Source organism: Stegostoma tigrinum, chromosome 33 (genome assembly GCF_030684315.1).
Source record: "Stegostoma tigrinum isolate sSteTig4 chromosome 33, sSteTig4.hap1, whole genome shotgun sequence".
Taxonomy (NCBI): Eukaryota; Metazoa; Chordata; class Chondrichthyes; order Orectolobiformes; family Stegostomatidae; genus Stegostoma; species Stegostoma tigrinum.
The window spans coordinates 17,211,419-17,231,208 of NC_081386.1; the positions used below are offsets into that span (position 1 = coordinate 17,211,419).

The 19,790-nt window shown below is 38.0% G+C and overlaps 2 protein-coding genes across 5 annotated transcripts in view; one reads left to right on the top strand and one right to left on the bottom strand.

Moving 5' to 3' along the window:
- Positions 1–7,136, top strand: part of lipca (lipase, hepatic a) — an 81,873-nt gene extending 74,737 nt beyond the window's left edge. For 3 of the 4 annotated variants that reach the window (XM_048562735.2, XM_048562736.2, XM_048562737.2), the window contains 2 exons: positions 3,256–3,474; positions 4,336–7,136. In XM_048562735.2, coding sequence (XP_048418692.1) covers positions 3,256–3,474; positions 4,336–4,465 — 349 coding nt within the window. In that variant the 3' untranslated portion in view covers positions 4,466–7,136. The remainder of the gene's footprint in view (positions 1–3,255; positions 3,475–4,335) is intronic. The other variant, XM_048562738.2, reaches the window with a different exon arrangement.
- Positions 7,137–10,654: 3,518 nt separating this feature from the next.
- adam10a (ADAM metallopeptidase domain 10a) overlaps positions 10,655–19,790 on the bottom strand; it is a 136,886-nt gene continuing 127,750 nt past the window's right edge. Inside the window, exons 14-16 of the mRNA XM_048562734.2 lie at positions 19,223–19,443; positions 14,717–14,843; positions 10,655–12,552 (exon numbers count right to left, since the gene is read on the bottom strand). Coding sequence (XP_048418691.2) covers positions 12,452–12,552; positions 14,717–14,843; positions 19,223–19,443 — 449 coding nt within the window. The 3' untranslated portion in view covers positions 10,655–12,451. The remainder of the gene's footprint in view (positions 12,553–14,716; positions 14,844–19,222; positions 19,444–19,790) is intronic.

Sequence of the window (19,790 nt, forward strand, 5' to 3'; positions counted from 1 at the left end):
AATTCAGGTTAGACTTTCAACTTACATTTTAAACAACTTCTATTAACAGACTGTTCATGAAGATGAGGTCACTGAGCAGCATTCTCTGCTGTAGAGGTTCCAACCTTCTAGCAGAGTACTGACACATGACTGAGGTCACATTTACATCACAGTTTATCCCAGAGCTCATCTACATATTACTTAGACCCTATTCCTGTGGCTTTGTTCTACAATCTGGAAAGCAGACAGCTGTGTGGAAGAGGCCCTGGAAGTATGTCAAATGTTATTTGGTATGGACAAAGTGATTCCACATATTCAGCCGGGATTTACTATAAAAAGAAGCCAAATTAATTATGTTCTCCGTTATTTATTTACAAATTAAACAACAACTTAAGGTGAGGACACATATGTTAATCATCACAAAAATCTGGAAGTTGCCATCCGACATGCTTCACACTTCTTAATGCTGCATGAAAACAACATTTAGCTGTCAAGCTCCCTAATTTAAAAGTATTGCACAGCACTAAGATCCTATACTGATGTTGTATAAATGAAACTCATCACTTAAGTTAGGGTTTGTTCATCTCAGTCTACGTGCTCTTTTTCCATGTGAACTAGTGGCAGACAATATCCCTGGCACTAAAAGTAGCTTTTACAAGCATGGGCTCACATTTCTTCAGCTGGTGATCATTGGCGACTAAAAATATATTTATTTTATTTCCTTCTTAATCTGATTTATATTTTGGCCGTTGCACCTCATTGTAATTCTTCAACTTGATTAGTCAAGGAGATACACAGTTCCAATCTAGTTCACCAATGTCCTTTCAGGAAGGAATTCTACAATACCTATCTGGTCTGGCCTTCAGATCCACAGCAGTGCGTTTGACTCTTAACCGCTGTCAAGGTATTTAGGGATAACCAATAAATGCTGGCCAAGACAGCAATATTTACATCCCACAGTCAAATGAATAAGATTTCCCCCTGGAGGGCGCTAGCTATTTCAATCTCCCATGAGCAAAAACTTATCATGCAAAATTTCCTTCAGGTTTTGGATTATTTATTTGTATTTATACACAAACTGTATCTGTAACCGCACAGATTCCATACTCTCCCAGTATAAGCGTCTAAGCATTTCCTGTTCATTTTAACAGGTTGCTCATGAATGGAACTAAAATGTGTTTTTGCAAAGAACAACCACATTCCTTTTAAGTATAACTCAAAATACCAAAATGTACAGATATTTAAAAATGTTTTTTGAAGGTATTCAACTCTATCCTGTTATCTAGGAAACTTCCTAACAACCATATAAAGTGTCTTGGTGTGCAGTTTTAATGATCTAATTGAATGGCTGAGCAGCCATGAGGGTTGATGGTCAACTAGTCTCAGAAATGGGGATTATTCACACAGGAATTGGTGTTTGATGCACTCAGCTCTTTGGGGAAAACTTTCTGCACTTGCAAAAGCCTGAGATCTTCTGTTTAAATACTCAGCATCATTGAATAAAATGATAGTGACAGCCCCAGTACACAGACCTCTGGATTTCCAATTGAATTCAGGCCCCAGTCAGATTCATTCCTAATTGCCTTCTGTTGAAGTTATTGGATAGCGAATAGATTGGTAGCGAATTGAAATAACTATTTTAAAGCTCCACGGGTTCCATACCTTTCAATAACTGTTCCTGTGGTAGTCGGACCATTTCTTCTCCAAATATCAACTGACAGATTTTCATCCAGAACTTAGGGCATTTCTTCACAAAATTCATCACAATAGCATGACATGATCGATGGTTTGTAAAGTCACATTGACTATCCATAATGAAATAGGCATTTTCTTGTAATTTCCCCATTACTGTTGTCAAATTCATGGGCTTATAATTTCTAGAATCTGATTGTTGTTTTTTAAATAAAGGGACCAGTCGAGCAACCTATTTATTAAAGGCAACCAACTGGGACCTCAATTAGTTAGTGAATGGTTTCAAATACTTGTCATTGGTTTATCTCAGAATTTCTTCAGCATTCTAAGATAAATGGTATTGATTCCTGCAGCACTATCAATCTTAGATGAATTGATCCTAACCAAACAAGATTTTTGCAATTACTTATAATGAAGCTATTTCTATCTTACAGTACTTGAACCATGGTTGTGATAAAATCCATTTGTTCTATGTCCATGCATGCTGTAGAAGCTACCAGTCTTAGAGATTGTAACCATTCAACACAGGATGTTCCACCACTATTCTGCCCAGTAATAGGGGCTGGATCCTCTGGGAGTGTTTCAATAGGTTACTCAAAGTAGATCAAGTGTCAGTTACTAATGTAGAAAATCAGAGGAAATTGCATGCATCTGAGGAGTTGCTGCAAAAGCTTAAAAATATCCCTGAAAGCTATTGATTGTTCAGAGAGGTTGAGAGTAGAAACAAAAATGCTTACAAGCCGAATTTTCTTGGTACAGCTAAGACTGGAGTGGAGAGAAAATTCAGAGGCAATCATCTGGCTGCCTGGTATAAAGCTGAAATGTTATCAGTATTTACATGCTTCTGAGCAGTTTTAGCAATCCTGGGGAATGCAGTCTGTGGAGTAATTTGAACTACCTGGAATGTAAGCAGTTATTGTGACCATGAGATATTCATTTATGGAGAGTGAACCTTTGATGAATTGGAGATTCAGTGACCCACTGTATCACTAACGAGAGTGAGTTTCTGTGGAATATTTCCCTGACAGTGCTGTGTATGTATATACACAACATGGTTCACAGAGCCAGCTCACCACAGTCTTCTCAAGGGCAACTAGCAATGGGCAATAAACACCCAGTAAAGCCCACATCCCATGAAGAAGAAGAATTTACAGATCAAAGGCCACAACTCATTAGACTATAATGGAAAGAAATGAAGCGAATTTACCAACAAGGGAAATAAAAGTCCCAATATAAATGGATTCTGGATCTACTGAAGTCCATAGAAGGATGACCTTAGCATATACTATTTCTGCTTTCCTTCTAATAGGCTTGCATTTTCTTCAAACAAGATGCATGTTTGTACTTTTGACTCCCCAGTGGAGCAGTTTACCTGCTTGTTTTTCAAGTATTTAAAGAAAAACAGATAAAATGGAACAACTGGTACAATGTGTCTAGTACTTACGCTTGGATATTTAATGTTTTAAGACTCCGCAAGTAGGAAACACCTTCACTATACTGTTTGAAACTTAATCAGAATGAATAGTCTTTTGAAATTACACTGGTTTTTGATTATACAGTGTGGTAATCTTGATTTTATTTTAGAGTTGAAAGTATCACTACAAACAAAACATATTCTTTTCTGATTCACACTGATGTTAACATTGGAGATTTGATAATGTTGAAATTCAAGTGGGAAACCTCTGTGCCTTGGATGAATCTTTGGAAAACTGTTCAAATATATTTTCCATGGAGACAGAATGATCTGAATTCAGAGCTCGTAATGAGAAAAGTACATGTCAAAGCTGGAGAAACACAGCGCAAGTAAGTAATGAAAAAAATAGCTGTAGCTGTTTGTCAGATTACCTTCAGTGCCAATTAATCAAATCCATTCTCTGAAATCCTTAAAAGTGCAAAAGTTCAAATTGTATTTTTCTGCATAAGGATGCTACAAAGGAAAAGGGCCAAGAGAAAACCCTTCTTTCTTTGTTAAAATTGATAACACACGGTTTACGCAATAGTTATTCCAAAGTTTACACTAACAAAAAAGATATGTTATTAAGAATCATTATTTACATTCTAAGCACATGTTCATTAACAATATCAACACATTGAACAATACTCTCATTAAACCCTTTAAGAATGTATTAACTCAAATCGGGCCAATTATGACTTAAACTTATATTGCTTTCTGTACCGTTTTCAATGTTTCACACTTATTAATTCAGTGGTGCAGTTTTTATTTAGTCTGTAAATCAACATAAAGTGAGACTCTTGCCACATTGCAAGTTTGAGGAAAGTGGTCTGTGTGGCTTTGAAGCTTTCATTTACCGTTTAGGGTTTTGGAATTAGTAAATATGCAGTATAGGATTTTATCAAAACTATTTACATCATTTTTGAATGTTTTCACTTTTCTTCAAGTAGACTAAAATGATGTGCATTTTTCAAATTATGCCAAGCTCTGATCACTTTCAGTATAGGTATACCAAAAGTATTCAGTTTTATTTTTCAAAATTCTCTTTTTACAATCTTGTTTCGAAAGCATTAATAATGGATCATTGATAGAGAGAAGGGGCATGATGAAATGGTTCTTAAGCTACTCAATTACTATGATTAAATAGTTCACAAACTGTTCAACTTGATTAAAATGGACCAGAATTAACATTTTTTTGTTTAAAATTTTAGAGTCACCTTCTGTTCTTCAAACAACACCAGTGTGCAACTTCAACGAGCCCAAGAGAAAAAATTTGTAAGGTGTATAACTAACAGAAGCAACAGACATTACAGAAGACTGAAGCACAAAGTATCAATTTAAGGCAAGCTGAAACCAAGATTTCATCAATTCACAAAATACATTTAAAAATCAAAATTACGTTCTGAAAATCTTTATGACTGAAGGAAAATGTAAACATTAACCACAACTTCAATTTTAAAAACTCAAATCTACACAGATTGATAGAAAGATTTTTTTAAAATGGTAAATACTTAACATAGAAACAAGTTGGTCATGAAATTCCTGCCTTAAGAGCAAGGGATAAAAGAATTCTCATCAGTCACAAGGAGTTCACACATAAATGTACTTCATTCTATTCTAAAATTAACATCCTTGTGATATTCACTTACATTAAAAGTTCCTCCTTAGAAACAAAGACCTGACTTTTGAAGGAGAGTGTTTTATATAAAAATTTGGTGTCATCATTTAAAAAAAAGTTACTGAAGGATATAGAAAGATGTGAGCATTAGTTTTAATTTGCAATTGTGACTTCATCTGTAATTCATCATTTCTATGACTTTAATGTATGCCTGTCATCTATAGAGACAACTTATTTAGGACAAATGGTTACAGTGGCCCAGAGTGAAAATAGCACTGTGTTTAAAACAGGTAGAATGGTAACAATATATTTCTGCACGTATTCAAATATACATATGTTTTCCTTTTTTTCCAAAGGAAGTATATTCAGAATGTTTTCCTTGGGTAAAACTCCAAAAACCTAGTAATAACAAAGAAGGCTTCGTTTCCGCTGTTACCCTGGAATGATCCCTCACCTCTTGCTCCCCATCATATCGACAACTGTATCAGCACCACCTAGTGCTCCCCTGAGGAGCTTAAACAGTTCACCAACTTTACTAACACCTTTCACCCCAACCTCAAATTCACCTGGACGATCTCTGATATCTCCCTCCCCTTCCTATTATCCGGTAACCATCCCTGCACTGACACCTATTTCAAACCCATCCGACTCCCACAGCTACCCTTCCTCTCACCCACCCTCCTGCAGGAATGCAATCCCTTACTCCCAATTCCTCTGCCTCCGCTGCACCTGCTCCCAAGATGGAGTGTTCCATTCATGGACATCCCAGATGTCCTCCCACTTTAAAGACCTCAACTTTGCCCCTCCATTGATTGAAAACACTCTCAACCACATTGCTTGCATTTCCCACACTTATGCCCTCAAAACCCCTCCCCCCAACAAAAATAAACCTAGAGTCCCCTGGGTCCTCACATACAACACCACCAACCTCCGCATACAGTGCATCATCCTCCACCGTTTCCACCGCCTCCAATCCGACCCACCACCAAAGAAATATTTCCTTCCCCGCCCCTATCTGCCTTAAGAAGGGACCACTCACTCTGCGACTCCCTTGTCCATTCTGCACACCCCAACAACCCTGCCACACCAGGCATCCACTCCTCCAACTGCAGGTGGTGCTACACGTGCCCCTTACACCTCCCCTCTCACCTCCATCCTAGGGCAAAGACAAACTTTCCATATTCGACACGAGGTCACCAAGGCATCCCCCAACCTGGTCCACGTTAGTAAGACCAAACACAGACCCGGTGACAAGATTTGCAGAGCACCTGAGCTCTATGTGCTACAATCAACAACACCTCCCGGTTGCCAACCATTTTAACTCATCTTCCACCTCCCTTGGTGATATGCATTCTAAGCCTCTTGCAGTCTCACAATGACACCACACAAACTGGAGGAACAAGACCTCATATTCCACTTCGGGAGCCTACAGCCAGATAGCCTAAACATAGAAGTAACTAGTTTCAAAATCACCTCATCCCATGTCCAACCCTCACTCTCAGCCCCACCTCCTTCCCACTGACTAATCCCCACTCCCCCTACCCGCATTCACCTATTGCCATCCCACCTACCTTCCCCCAGCCCTACCCTTCTTTCCTCTATTTATTTCCCAGCTCCTTTCTCCTTCCCCAGTCCTGAAGAAGGGTCGAGGCCTGAAATGTCGATTCTCCTGCTCTTCTGATGCTGCCTGACCTGCTGTTCCTCCAGCTCCAAACTGTACTGACTAGTGATAGCAAATATGTTGTCGCACCTCATTGCATCATGCTAAAATTTAACTATTAGTACCTATATGTCTAAACATCCAATCATAACTGACTGATGAGTGCCTCTAATTGTAATAGGATTCTGAATTTGTGACAGGAGTTGCAAAACTGAAATTTTCTATATGAAAAGATCCTGAAAGACTTAAATATGTAATATTTCTAAACTGTTATAAATTAAAGTTATTCAATTAGAATTGAATGAAGCTTTGTGGCATTGTGTTTTTAGTTACTGTGGATATAATGTGGTAGAGACTTATAATTTAACTAAAGGGGTTTAGTAAATTTTTAGGTACCGATTGTACAAGTTCACCCCTAGATGATTTATTTTATTATTCTACAATGTGGCATGTTAAATATTCCTGTAGAATATAAAATTTATTGTTTGCAAGGTTTGGTTAGGAATAACAGCATGCAATAGAGAAACAGGTACAATGAAAAATCCACTGCATTTAACACACATCCAGTATAGTTCTTTTCAAGGCACTGCAAATAATCTTAATTTTTCTTTCTTACATTGTGACAGTAAGATTGATGTGATCATGTTTCAACCATAGTAACAGCTTTGAAGTTTCTGCTGATGTAATGTGACTACAAATGCCGTGATAGCATTAACAACCAATGTAGTGCAGGATGGAGGGTCTGTTGTGCACTGTTAACCTGTTGTTTCAACAAATTAAATTCTAAACATTAAGTCATTGCTGCTCGTAGGTTTGTTTCTCTTCCCTCACCACCTTTGTGGAGGTGATAATTACTACATTTTCTGAAAAACCACATTTTTTTCAGTAAGTGGATAGTAACAGCCAGAGTGGGTAAAAGAGAAAAATTCACCAAACCAAGTTGAAAGTTCAGGCAACAAAGTAGCAAGTATTCTTTTTCCCAAGTCAGAAAAATAAAGTTAGCTCTCAGGCTGATCTCATTGTCTATCCTCCTTAAAAGATACAATGGTGACAAGAGGGTGTTAAAATTATATTCATTTTGCCTTGCTGAGCATTGATTCAGATTTCTGCATATAAGATGCTTTGTCTGGCAGGTCTCATGTTTTAAGCGTTTTACAAACTTGTAGCAGCAGTCACGTTGCATGAATTATAGTGTCTAAATGCTTCACTTACACTGAAAGTGTCACGTTAAAGGGCAGACATCTGACCAAGTCTAATTTCCAGCTAATAATCATACAGTCCTTGTCTACTCCAGTTTAATTCCCTCCCTTTGGCAGCTGTCATCAAGGGAACCAATTAGATGGCAATGGAACAGGAATTTTGAGGATTTGAACACTGCATTAGCTCTTTCATCCAAATAATGGAATAAAAATGTCCAGAGCTGTAATTAATCATCTTTCTGTTTCAGATCCAGGCAATTTGTGGAACCCACTAAACACATATTGACAAGAGTCTTCACTCCAAATGATCATCTTAATATTACACTATAGTGTTACAAGCTGTTTTCTAAGTATTATGCTTACTTTGTGCCATAGACCTTAACAATGTTTCCCTTCTGCTCTGCAAAGTTTGATTCAGACTCAGCTGAAGTTGCAAATTTAAAAAATAAATAACTTTACAACCTTGTTGGTGATGATGGGGGTCCTTCAGGAAGAACTAGCAAAGCTAGACTGGAAATCTGATAAAATATGCACTTCTAAAGCTCTCTTCCATCCCACTAATTTTTGGACACATGGTATGGGATATGAAGAGAACAGGCCAGACAAACCAAAAAAACTCTTGGTTGGAATGAAACACGCTCATCTGCCAAAATAACAGTTGCCTCCCAAATTACTGAAACAGGAAGCATACTTTATACCTGAGTTTATAATAAGTTATTGTAGTGAAAAAGAATCCTGCCCATTGACTCAATTAAAAAGTGCCAGTACAATATGTTTTAAAACTGCCAGGTCTGGGGAAATTCTCCACTGCAAATTGAAAAGAATTCTGTATACCAGTTTGGGGTGACTGGAAATAATACCGATACAGTGGTTGTTAATGCCTCAGTCTAAAACTTTTGACTAAACCAATGCAAATTTGTGCGAGAGAGAGAGAGAGAGAGATAAAAATATTTCTGAAATCAGTTTATTATAAGTTGGAGTAACTTCAGACCTCATGAAAATTCACAATATTTAAAAACAAATGTAAGAGACCACTAAAATGTTTCAATATACAATGTAGTGAAAGGCCCCAAAAATTCACCGAATGATGCCTTCTCCAGGACTTGCAGTTACCTTCAATAATTATGTTAGGATGAGATGTGAAGGCTCAGTTAGGGTGCTTGAGGGCTACGAGGTAGCCAGGAAAGACCTAAAGAGAGAGCTCAGAAGAGCCAGGAGGAGACATGAGAAGTTGTTGGTGGATAGGATCAGGGTAAACCCTATGGCTTTCTATAGGTATTTAAGGAATAAAAAAATGACGAAAGTAAGATTAGGGCCAATCAAGGACAGTAGTGGTAAGTTGTCTGTGTAGTCAGAGGAGATAGGGGAAGCACTAAATGAATATTTTTCAACAGTATTCACTCTAGAAAATGACAATGTTGTCGAGGAGAATACTGAGATACAGGCTACTAGACTAGGTGGGATTGCGGTTCACAAGGAAGAGGTATTAGAAATCCTACAGAGGGTGAAGATAGCTAAGTCCCCTGGGCCGGATGGGATTTATCCTAGGATCCTCTGGGAAGCCAGGGAGGAGAGTGCCGAGCCTTTGGCATTGATCTTTAACTCGTCATTGTCTACAGGAATAGTGCCAGACAACTGGAGGATAGCAAATGTGGTTCCCCTGTTCAAGAAGGGGAGTAGAGACAACCTGGTAATTATAGAGCAGTGAGCCTTACCTCAGTTGTTGGTAAAGTGTTGGAAAAGGTTATAAGGGATAGGATTTATAATCATCTAGAAAAGAATAAATTGATTAGGGATAGTCAGCACGGTTTTGTGAAGGGAAGGTCGTGCCTCACAAACCTTATTGAGTTCTTTGAGAAGGTGACCAAACAGGTAGATGTGGTGTATATGGATTTCAGCAAGGCGTTCGATAAGGTTCCCCACAATAGGCTATTGTACAAAACGCAGAGGAATGGAATTGTGGGAGATATAGCAGTTTGGATCGGGAATTGGCTTGCTGAAAGAAGACAGAGGGTAGTAGTTGATGGGAAATGTTCATCCTGGAGACCAGTTACAAGTGGTGTACCGCAAGGGTCGGTGTTGGGTCCATTGCTGTTTGTCATTTTTATAAATGACCTGGATGAGGGCGTAGAAGGATAGGTTAGTAAATTTGCAGGCGACACTTAAGGTCGTTGGAGTTGTGGATAGCAACGAAGGATGCTGTAGGTTGCAGAGAGACATAGATAAGCTGTAGAACTGGGCAAATGGTGGCAAATGGAGTTTAATGCAGACAAGTGTGAGGTGATGCACTTTGGTAGGAGTAACCGGAAGGCAAAGAACTGGGCTAATGGTAAGATTCTTGGGTAGTGTAGGTGAGCAGAGAGATCTCGGTGTCCATGTACACAGATACTTGAAAGTTGCCACCCAGGTTGACAGGGCTGTTAAGGTGGCATACAGTGTTTTAGCTTTCATTAATAGAGGGATCGAGTTCCGGAACCAAGAGGTTATGCTGCAGCTGTACAAAACTCTGGTGCAGCCGCACTTGGAGTATTATGTACAGTTCTGGTCACGGCATTATAAGAAGGATGTGGAAGCTTTGGAAAGGGTGCAGAGGAGATTTACTAGAATGTTGCCTGGTATGGAGGGAAGGTCTTACAAGGAAAGGCTGAGGGACTTGAGGCCGTTTTCATTACAGAGAAGGTTGAGAGGTGATTTAATTGAGACATATAAAATAATCAGAGGGTTAGATAGGGTAGATAGGGAGAGCCTTTTTCCTAGGATGGTGACGGCGAGCACGAGGGGGGCATAGCTTTAAATTGAGGGGTGAAAGATAGAGGACAGGTGTTAGAGGTAGTTTCTTTACTCAGAGTAATCAGAGAATGGAACGCTTTGCCTGCAACGGTAGTAGATTCGCCAACTTTAGGTACATTTAAGTCGTCATTGGACAAGCATATGGACGTACATGGAATAGTGTAGGTTAGATGGGCTTGAGATCGGTATGACAGGTTAGCACAACATTGAGGGCCAAAGGGCCTGTACTGTGCTGTAATGTTCTATGTAAATTGACACATTCATTTGATTGATCAAGTCTATTCTTTATTAATGCATTTCAAGTACTTCAAAAAAAACCTTACATATCTTTGCACAATACTTCTTACAACTTTTAGTAAAAATTTTCCCAGTGAACAAAAGTTTACTGTATAAAACACAGTGGGCATTAAAATATGACAGTAGTATTGTTTTGTCTTCTTTTGGAGGATTCTTCATTTCTATCAGAACTAATCTTGAAATGTATGGTTCAGTGCATATCTATTGAAGGAAGGTTGAAGATTGAAATAAAGATAACTAGGCAGTCAAGTCCTGCCTATGTCCTACCACAGGATAATACAAGCAAAATGTTACCATGTGAAATGCTTAATACTCTAGATTGTTCTTAAATACACTTTATCAAAAAGTACCTTCATTGTTTGATACACAAACCCATTTTCAGCCATACCAGGTAAAACAAAACAAAAAAGGATTCTAAAGTTAAAAAAAACTATTTCCAATTGTTCAGATTATTCAGGATTCTGTAGAATCAGACATCAATTATTGGGTTTCCAATACAAAATTGTCTTCTAAATCATGTACAAAAAGTTGTATTTTGAAAAAAATGTCTTTGATTACTGTACAAGTTTTTAACTATTTAAAAGAGGAAAATAGATCATGCTATTTTATCATTTTGGTCTGTCTCCCAGACATCCAATTTTTTTTTTAATATCTCTAAGTAAACACTTTACCTTTGTTGAATTTATAAGTTGCTGTTCAGCAGTTTCAATTCTTAGTAATAGAAATATCTAAACTCCCCCTAAAGAGCTTAACTCTTTGTAAAAGTGGAGCACCTGCTATTCAGTGGTTGCCCTTATTATCAGAATTCACATAAGTATGTATTTAAAAAAAATATAATCCCAAAATCTCAAACCTAAATCCCAAAATATAAAAACGATTTGTCACAATTCTTTCACATGTCATAAAGCAAAAAACTGAAAATGTTACTCAGGCAAATCCACACCAGTTTCCAGCAAAATTCAGAACACACTAGCTGACTATGTTCCCTAAAAAATGAAATCAAATATTGCCAATTTTATACTAAATCATAATTTATTAAAAACTTAATGAATTAAGACTATCACATCCCCAATCCAGAGCATTCAGTCCAGAGCTATACACCTCAGCAGTTATTCATTGCTGGTATCAGCTGAAGAACTGGCGGCAATAAAGGTTTTAAATTTAAAGCCAAATTTCATGATTTTACCATCTAACCGCTGCTATAAATAGAAAGGTCTTTTAGATTATTTGCGACTTGCATTATCCTGAGTGTGGCAATTAAACAGCAGTAATGTATGTATTACAGCTAAATCCATTATCAGGTTACTTGCATACAACTTTAGGAAGATGTATGAGAATGCGTTCAAAGTACAGGCTGCAGTTTGGAAAAAAATTTTCATAAGCCAAATAAGTTTCTAAGTTGCTGTGTTATCATACATAAAAGCTTGAAATTGGCAGCAGTAGTAGCATTACAGTCGCATATTTGTGCAAGGCAAAAGATCACAATGGCCAAGAATAAGAATAATCTCATGACTTTCCAAACATGATTTAATAAAATCCAAACATGATTGGATCATTAAGACTGACTTAAAAAGGGGCACTGAGGACATTTTAATCTCCATTTTAAAGTGGAGACTCCATCCATCACAAGTATTCCAATTCCTTCTAATATTAGAATCTAAAAGCTTTCTATCAGATTTGAGACAATGACAGGAACAGGTTTTCTTTGGAACGAAAAATTTCCTGCTGTAGGCACTAGGAAGATCCAAGGCAAATGCTTCAGTTTAGCGTCTCAAGTGTCCCATCTGATAGTTCTCTCTGGGTCTCTGGCGTGATGGCTGCATTGCCTGTTGCTGCTGCTGCTGTCGTCTTCGTTTTAATGTGCCTGCAAAAATCAAAATTCAGATATATTCCATATATTTTGTCATATTCCACATATGAAATGTAGTTTAGTGCTGTAGAATAACTGAGGAAATGCTGCAAATATTTTACTTCACAAATGTCAAGATCTTGCATGGTGAGAAGTGGGGGGGAAAGTTCAATTTCATCTGATTTATTTTACTTAAACTAATCAGTGCTATAAAAAATGATGAATTCCATATTTCAGATGACTACTGAGCATTAAAAAGAGGCCTTAGCCTTGTGTTTCACTTGTGGTCTGTCTGCTCTACATTCTGTTAATATCCTAACAATAAAATACAATGTATTGGAAATCCAAATATTTAAAGTAGGTGCCATTTCACCTCAAAGAAAACATGCTTAAAACTAAGCACAATAAAAAAAACATGGTGAATATTCGATGACCTCGCCTGAAAGCGAGTAAAATACTCACATAATAAGAACTGTTGATGCTGGAGAATCTGAGATAACAAGGTGTAGAGCTGGATGAACACAGCAGGTCAAGCAGCATCAGAGCAGGAGAGCTACTTTGAGTCTGGACCCTTCTGAAGGGTCCAGGCCTGAAACATCAGCTTTCCTGCTCGCCCTGCTATGTTCACCTTATTATCTCACATAAAATACTCAGTCTGGTGATAGGATGGACATGGCAAGCTTGTACAATTCTAGATAGTGTGTGCAGTTTCAATTTGTTTATGCATTGAAGTATAACAGCTTTCACAGAAAATTCATCTTTCATTCTTCAAATTATCGGCTAGTTCAGGGAGGACACAAGCAGTGTTGGGCAGTTGACATCTCCATGTTGTGAGAAATAGATAGTGAACAGTTTCAGTCGTAAACATTTACACTAACAGCAAGTTTGGTAATAGGAACGAACAGATCATTTGTACAAGGGCTCAATTTTACAATGCTGTAAGAAATTGTGTCATGAGACAATACTAAGACTGATAAGCTAGTTAAAGGTGGCAGAGTACAAACTAAATTCTATTTGGTTTTGGTTGAAGAAATACCGCCACAATACACAAGCACCAAAAAAAAACAAATGCCACCACAGCAAAGATTTCATTTTACATTCAAGAAAATTCTCTTCACCAATATGCAGATGTACCTATTAATTATAATCAATTACACATGTATTTGACAGTGCACTTAAAATTCAAGTATTCAGGGATTTTTCACCACATTCAGCTTTTTAAAAATATTCAGAGAATCAGCACGTGTGCATGTGCATCATGCAAGTAATCTTCACAATTCTGATTCAAAGCATGAAGACAATAGAAACTATCTAGACAAGTTGTTTAGTAGTAAACTGGACTCAAGGTCATACAAAATCATGTCAACTTTCACTGGTATTTGAATTAATTTGATTTCAAAAAGAAAACTTCAACTTGCCCTCAGCAGTGCCACTGGATTGCTCACCTAATGTGTTTAATTTGCTCCTTTTTGAAAGGGGTGGATAAAGCTTGTGGGGCTAGTCCCCATCTTCATACAAATGCACAGCTTCTGTAGGCTGTTCACATCTCAGTACTGAAAGCAGTCATGGAGAAGCTGGTGGGGATCTTACTGAGGAGCAGGAGGATAAACAATGAATAAAAAACAGTGAAAGTTAACAGTATAATCAGTGTTTCATCACATGTTCTAACATGGGCACACCGTGATCTTATTCAAACTTCCAAATAAGGACGTGAAGTTTAACAAAAGCTTGAGCTTTCATTCTGAAAATTTACTGTTAAATTACAGGTAAAAAAAGGGGACAGTAGTTCAAAAAGTGAAGGACTGAATTCGAAGTCTGTAATGTGAGAACTGGATCTGCCATTTGAAGCTTTGTTTCACTCACTGCACCTTTTTATAGAGTAAGAGAACCTGCAGAGACTGGTCCTGGCAAAGTCTGTCTTTTTGGTATTTAAAACAAGGAGGATCTGGCAAAATTGTCGATGGTACAGATAAACTTCACTTTCACAATTAACAGATCTTCACATTATTAATAATGAAAATTGCAGACGTTTTCAATTCCCTGCTTACCAAAAATACCCCATATTAAAAATCCGAACTAACTGAACTATTAAATCCCTCTTACCTCCACAATCAACCACCCCCTAATCACCAACAGAACATGTTTTTATACATTTTTCGTAAAAAAAATTGTGACTTACCTGGAAGTGGTTTGGGAGGTGGCAGTTTGGGGTTACTGCTTGGGGTATGCACACTGCAGATTTTAATAAATCCAGCCATCAACATGATGAGTGCAATTCCCATCAGCAGTACAGCCCACCAATGAGCCTGTTTAAACAAAAACACAAGCAGAATAACTAGAGTCAGATAAAGCATGTGCATATTATTGTCACAAGACAAGGGATCTTTTTACATCACAACACAGCTAGACACAACAGAAGAAGATTCAATAAAAAAAGGTTATCTAACTGGCCTAAATCCATAAAAGCACCATCAGATCAAAAACATTATTGGCTAGGGTTTTAAATCACCCCTTGCTTGACTCATTTGTTTCTTTCCCTACATTCCTTAACACTACAATTTTTTAAATATATAAACAGTACAGAGAGCTGTTCGGATATTAACATTTCTGCCTGTCCTGGCATTAGCTGGATTCTTGATGTTCGCTACTTTTGATTAGAGAAAGCATTACTGCTGTTAAGAGAAGACATTCCTAAAGGATCGTCCAATGAAGCTATATGGGTGGAATTCCAAAACAAGGGGATGATCACCTTGATGGGATGGTACTATAAGCCCTCCAACAGTCCACAGTAAATGGAGGAGCAAATATGTGAAGACATCTGAGGTATGTCTAAAAATAATATGGTTGTAATAGGGATTTTAACTTTCAAAACACGTACTAGGATTGCCACAGTGTTAAGGGCATAGAAGGGAAGGAATTTATTAAGTGTGTTCAAGAGAATTTTCTTTAATCAATACGTAGATGTAGCTATTACAGAAAGAGCAAAACACACCCTGCCTTATTTCCCAAGAGAAGGTTAAGTGACTGAAGTGATAGTAGGGAAAGCATTTTGGAACCAGTGATCAGGAGCCTATTTATTTTAGAATAGTTATGGAAAAGGAAAGGGCTTCTGCACAAATTAAAGTTCTAAATTAAGACTACAGACAATTTTTGATGGTAAAAATTCAAATTAAAAACACTGCTTGCAGGTAAAAGGCACATCTGGCAAGTGGAGGCTTTCAAAAGCGACATAATGAGGAGTTCAGAGATAGTATGTTTCCATTAGTGTGAAGGGTAAGGCTGGTAGGAGTATCGAGCAATGGAAGAATAAAGATAGAGATTCTGAAAAAAAGGGGAAAAAAAAGAGGATGCATACGTTAGGTTTGATTGAGTTTGTTGAGGACACGACCAAAGGAGGCCAGAGTAGTAGACACCTACATGGACGTTAGTAAAGCCTTTGACAAGGTTCCACATAGTAGAGTGGTTAGTAAAGTTAGATCACATGGGATTCAAAGAGAGCTTGCCAAATGGATATAAAATTGGCTTGACGGTAGGAGACAGAGGGTAGTGGCAGAGAGTGGTTTTTTTTGAGTGGATGCCTGTGACCAGCAGTGTTCTAACGGGATTGGGGCTGGGTCCACTGTTTGTCATTTATACAATGATTTGGATGAGAATTTAGGAAGCATGGTTAACTTAGTTTGCAGATGACACCAAAATTGGTGGTATAGTGGACAGTGACAAGGTTATCTAAGAGTACAACAGAATCTTCATTAATTGGACCAATGAAGTGAGGTGTGAAAGGTGGAGTTTAATTTAGATAACTGCAAGGTATTGCATTTTGGTAAGACAAGCAAGGGCAGGACTTATGTTGTTGATGATAGAGCCCTAGATTGGGTTGTCAAACAAAAAGACTGGGGTTCTGTTGTTGAACAGACAGCTCCAGGTTTCAAGTATATAGTTCTTCAAAAGTTGTGTCACTGACAGGGTGGTTAAGGTATTTACCACACTTATATTCATTGCTCAGATCATTGAGCATAGGAGTTGGGAGATCATGTTGCAGCTGTACAAAACATTGATGACGCCTATTCTGGAGAACCATGTACAGGTCTGATGGCTCTGCTAGAAAGGATATTATTAAATTGGAGTAGTTCAGAAATGATTTACCAGGATGTTGCTGGACTGGAGGGTTTGAGTTCGGGAATAGGCAGGGACTTTTTCCACTGGAGCACAGGAGGATGAGGTGACCTTATAGAGGTTTATAAAATCGTGACGGGCATAGATAATGCAAATAGCAAAGGAATTTTCCTTAGTGCAGGGGAGTTCAAAACTAGACAGCATATTTTTAAGGCGAGAGGGGTAAGATCTAAAAGGAATCTGAGGGGCAACTTTTTTATTACAGAGCGTGGCTTGAATGTGGAATGAACTGCCAGAGGAAGTGGCAGATGCAGGTACAGTTACAATGTTTAAAAGATGTTTGGACAGGTACATGAGTAGGAAACACTTAGAGGATATGGGCCAAATGCAGGCAAATAGGACTGCTTTTAGTTTGGGAACTTGTTCGCACGGCCAACTTGTTCCTGTGCTATTCGACTTGGATTCTAAAAGTTGCACAGTCTGATGTACAAATGTGATGTGACAAAAAGAGAGCTGATTGACTCCCAGAAGTAAAAGCATTTAGTTAAGCTTTTTGCTAACTGTATAGGGCCTATAAAATGACTACAACTAGAGAGTGCTGATAACAGATTTTCTTTCAATTCCACCACAAATGCTCCTTCTACCAATTTCAAAACAGGTGGCACTGCCTGTAATTACAAACGAGCAGAAACATGGCAGGCTTATGTATCTACTTAAACTTTTAAGTGAACATGAACTCTGTTGCTGCACCACCCCTACAGAGTTAGGTATGCAGGAATGTGCATTCTTACTTTCTGGATTTGTCTGCCCAGATGAACCAATAAATTGACACAGGAATGTAGAAAGCCACTCCAGCATTTCTAAATTGACATTTAAACAGAGGCAGGACTTAACATAAATTAATTGAAAATATCTCTCAAGATGCAATTGAAAATCTAAAAGCAGTAGACTAATCCAATTAAAGTTGGTAATGATTGAGTGTGAAGACAGGTGCAATTTCATTGAAATGCTGACAAAGTTTTACACAAAACTACACTAGATAAATTCAGATAAATGCCTTGATCAAAGACAAAGATTTTCAGAAGTATCTTAGAGGGATTTTGGGAATGAATTCCAGGTACTGTGCCTAGACAGTTAATAAAACACTGTTGGGAGAGTGATTAATCAAGAGGTGCAGAGTTGGAGCTGTACAGAATGCAGAGCAGTGAGACTAGAGGGCATGTGGTGATAAATAATACAATACAATACAATAATATACAATACAGGTGAGGATGGTGGAAGAAAGCAGACAGTATCCTTATGTGCTAAAACAGCTCCATGACATGTTGATAGTTAGAAAACAAAGTATTTGCAAATATTGTCATACATTATGAGCCTAAAAGAAGCCAGAGTAGAAGAGAAAGCACATCTAAAGTATTCTGACTTTGGCAAATCTACCAATTCTAATCGTATGGAAACAGTGTGTTTTGGAAGTCATTTTGTCCTTTGTTTCTGCCCCACTGCAAACCGTACTTCAACAGACAGCCCATTTGACATGATTACAGGCCTCTCCCTAATGTTAATCAGCGGGGTAGACAAGAACCACTGCCATGTTATGAATATTTCTGAGCTGTCCATAGCTTCCTCAGAAGATAAACATATGGAAAAATCCACATTTTCTCCCAACCTTTAAGATAGCAAGAAATAATTCAGTGGCTATCTTTTACACAATTCTGGTGCTTTTGTCTCATCAAGATAGCATGGCGGCTCAACGGTTACCACTACCTTATAGTGCTAGGGACCAGGGTTCAATTCCACCCTCAGGCAACTAGCTATGTGGAGTTTACAAATTTTCCCCATATCAGCGTGGGTTTCCTCCAGTTTCCTCCCATAGTCCTAAGATGTGCAGGTTGGGTGGACTGGCCACACTGAATTGTCCATAGCGTCCAGGGACGTACAGGCTGGCTGCAGTAACCATAGGAAATGAAGGGTTACAGGGATATGTCTGGGTGGGATGCTCTTTGGAGGGTCAGTGTGACTCGATGGGCCAAATGGCCTGCTTTTACACTAAGGATTCTATGATTCCTGTTTCCAAATATTATTCCAGATGTCATTCGCTATTTGCTTGAATTTGCAGTATGTAACAAAGGATCTTTGATCTGACTTGACCTCAATTGTATTGTTTATCTCTCATAGAACACACGAATCACTGCTTCCTATTGAAGCACCAAAGTTTTTCCAAATTTCTTGATAATTCAACATTAGTCATCGTATACTAAGGGCAGAACGTTATTCAAGAACAATGTAGAGCGATGCTAATTTGCTACAAGCATTGGGTTGAGTGCATCAGTGTCTCTCGTATCATTTAAAGCTTAGTCAGTGAGGACACACTTACCAAAATCACATCACACTGCAAAATGCTTTCAAACAGGAACAGATGGAAAGTATTAAGCTCTACGATTATAAATTTATCCATTTTAAATCAGTAATTTTTACTAATAATGAACCTTTCCCTTATGATAGGCGAGCATAAATGGTCTCAAATTATACAATATTCTTAAATTGGTATTAGTAACAGCTTCAGCTCACTTACCACAATCCATTCAGCAATATTTTCATAAAGCTCTGGATTAAAGATGGCTTTCTTTAGCCTGGCCAATGGACCATCAGCATCAACAAGTCTACATCTATTGAAGACATCACAATAGCCTTTGAAATCATCGCAGGGTGATCCAGGCTGTAGTGTGATGGTAGTATAATTGAAGTATCTGTGCCACTTCTCTGACCCAGTACTTGCACACGTTAATGGCTTATCTGCAAAAAGACATTGAAACAAAGCTCAGACAGGTGAAAGCATACAACTGTCTATTCTAAAATAATTATTAGGTCCTTTAGTAACAGAGGCAGCACAACACCAGAAGTGATGACAGCAAGTACAACTAATTTACGATTCATAAAACATGGGTGTTTTAATGACATCAACGCAGTGCTGTGCAGAAAGCATTTGAAGTCTTTACGTTAAGATAGGCTTTCAACTCTGTACTGCCCTCTAGCTCCGTGGCAAAGTTCAGGATCTGTGCTGCAATAATTACACTTCCAACATTGTGCCCATTTACTACATATTATAAAACAATGAAGTTTGAATTAAGCAACAATCTTCA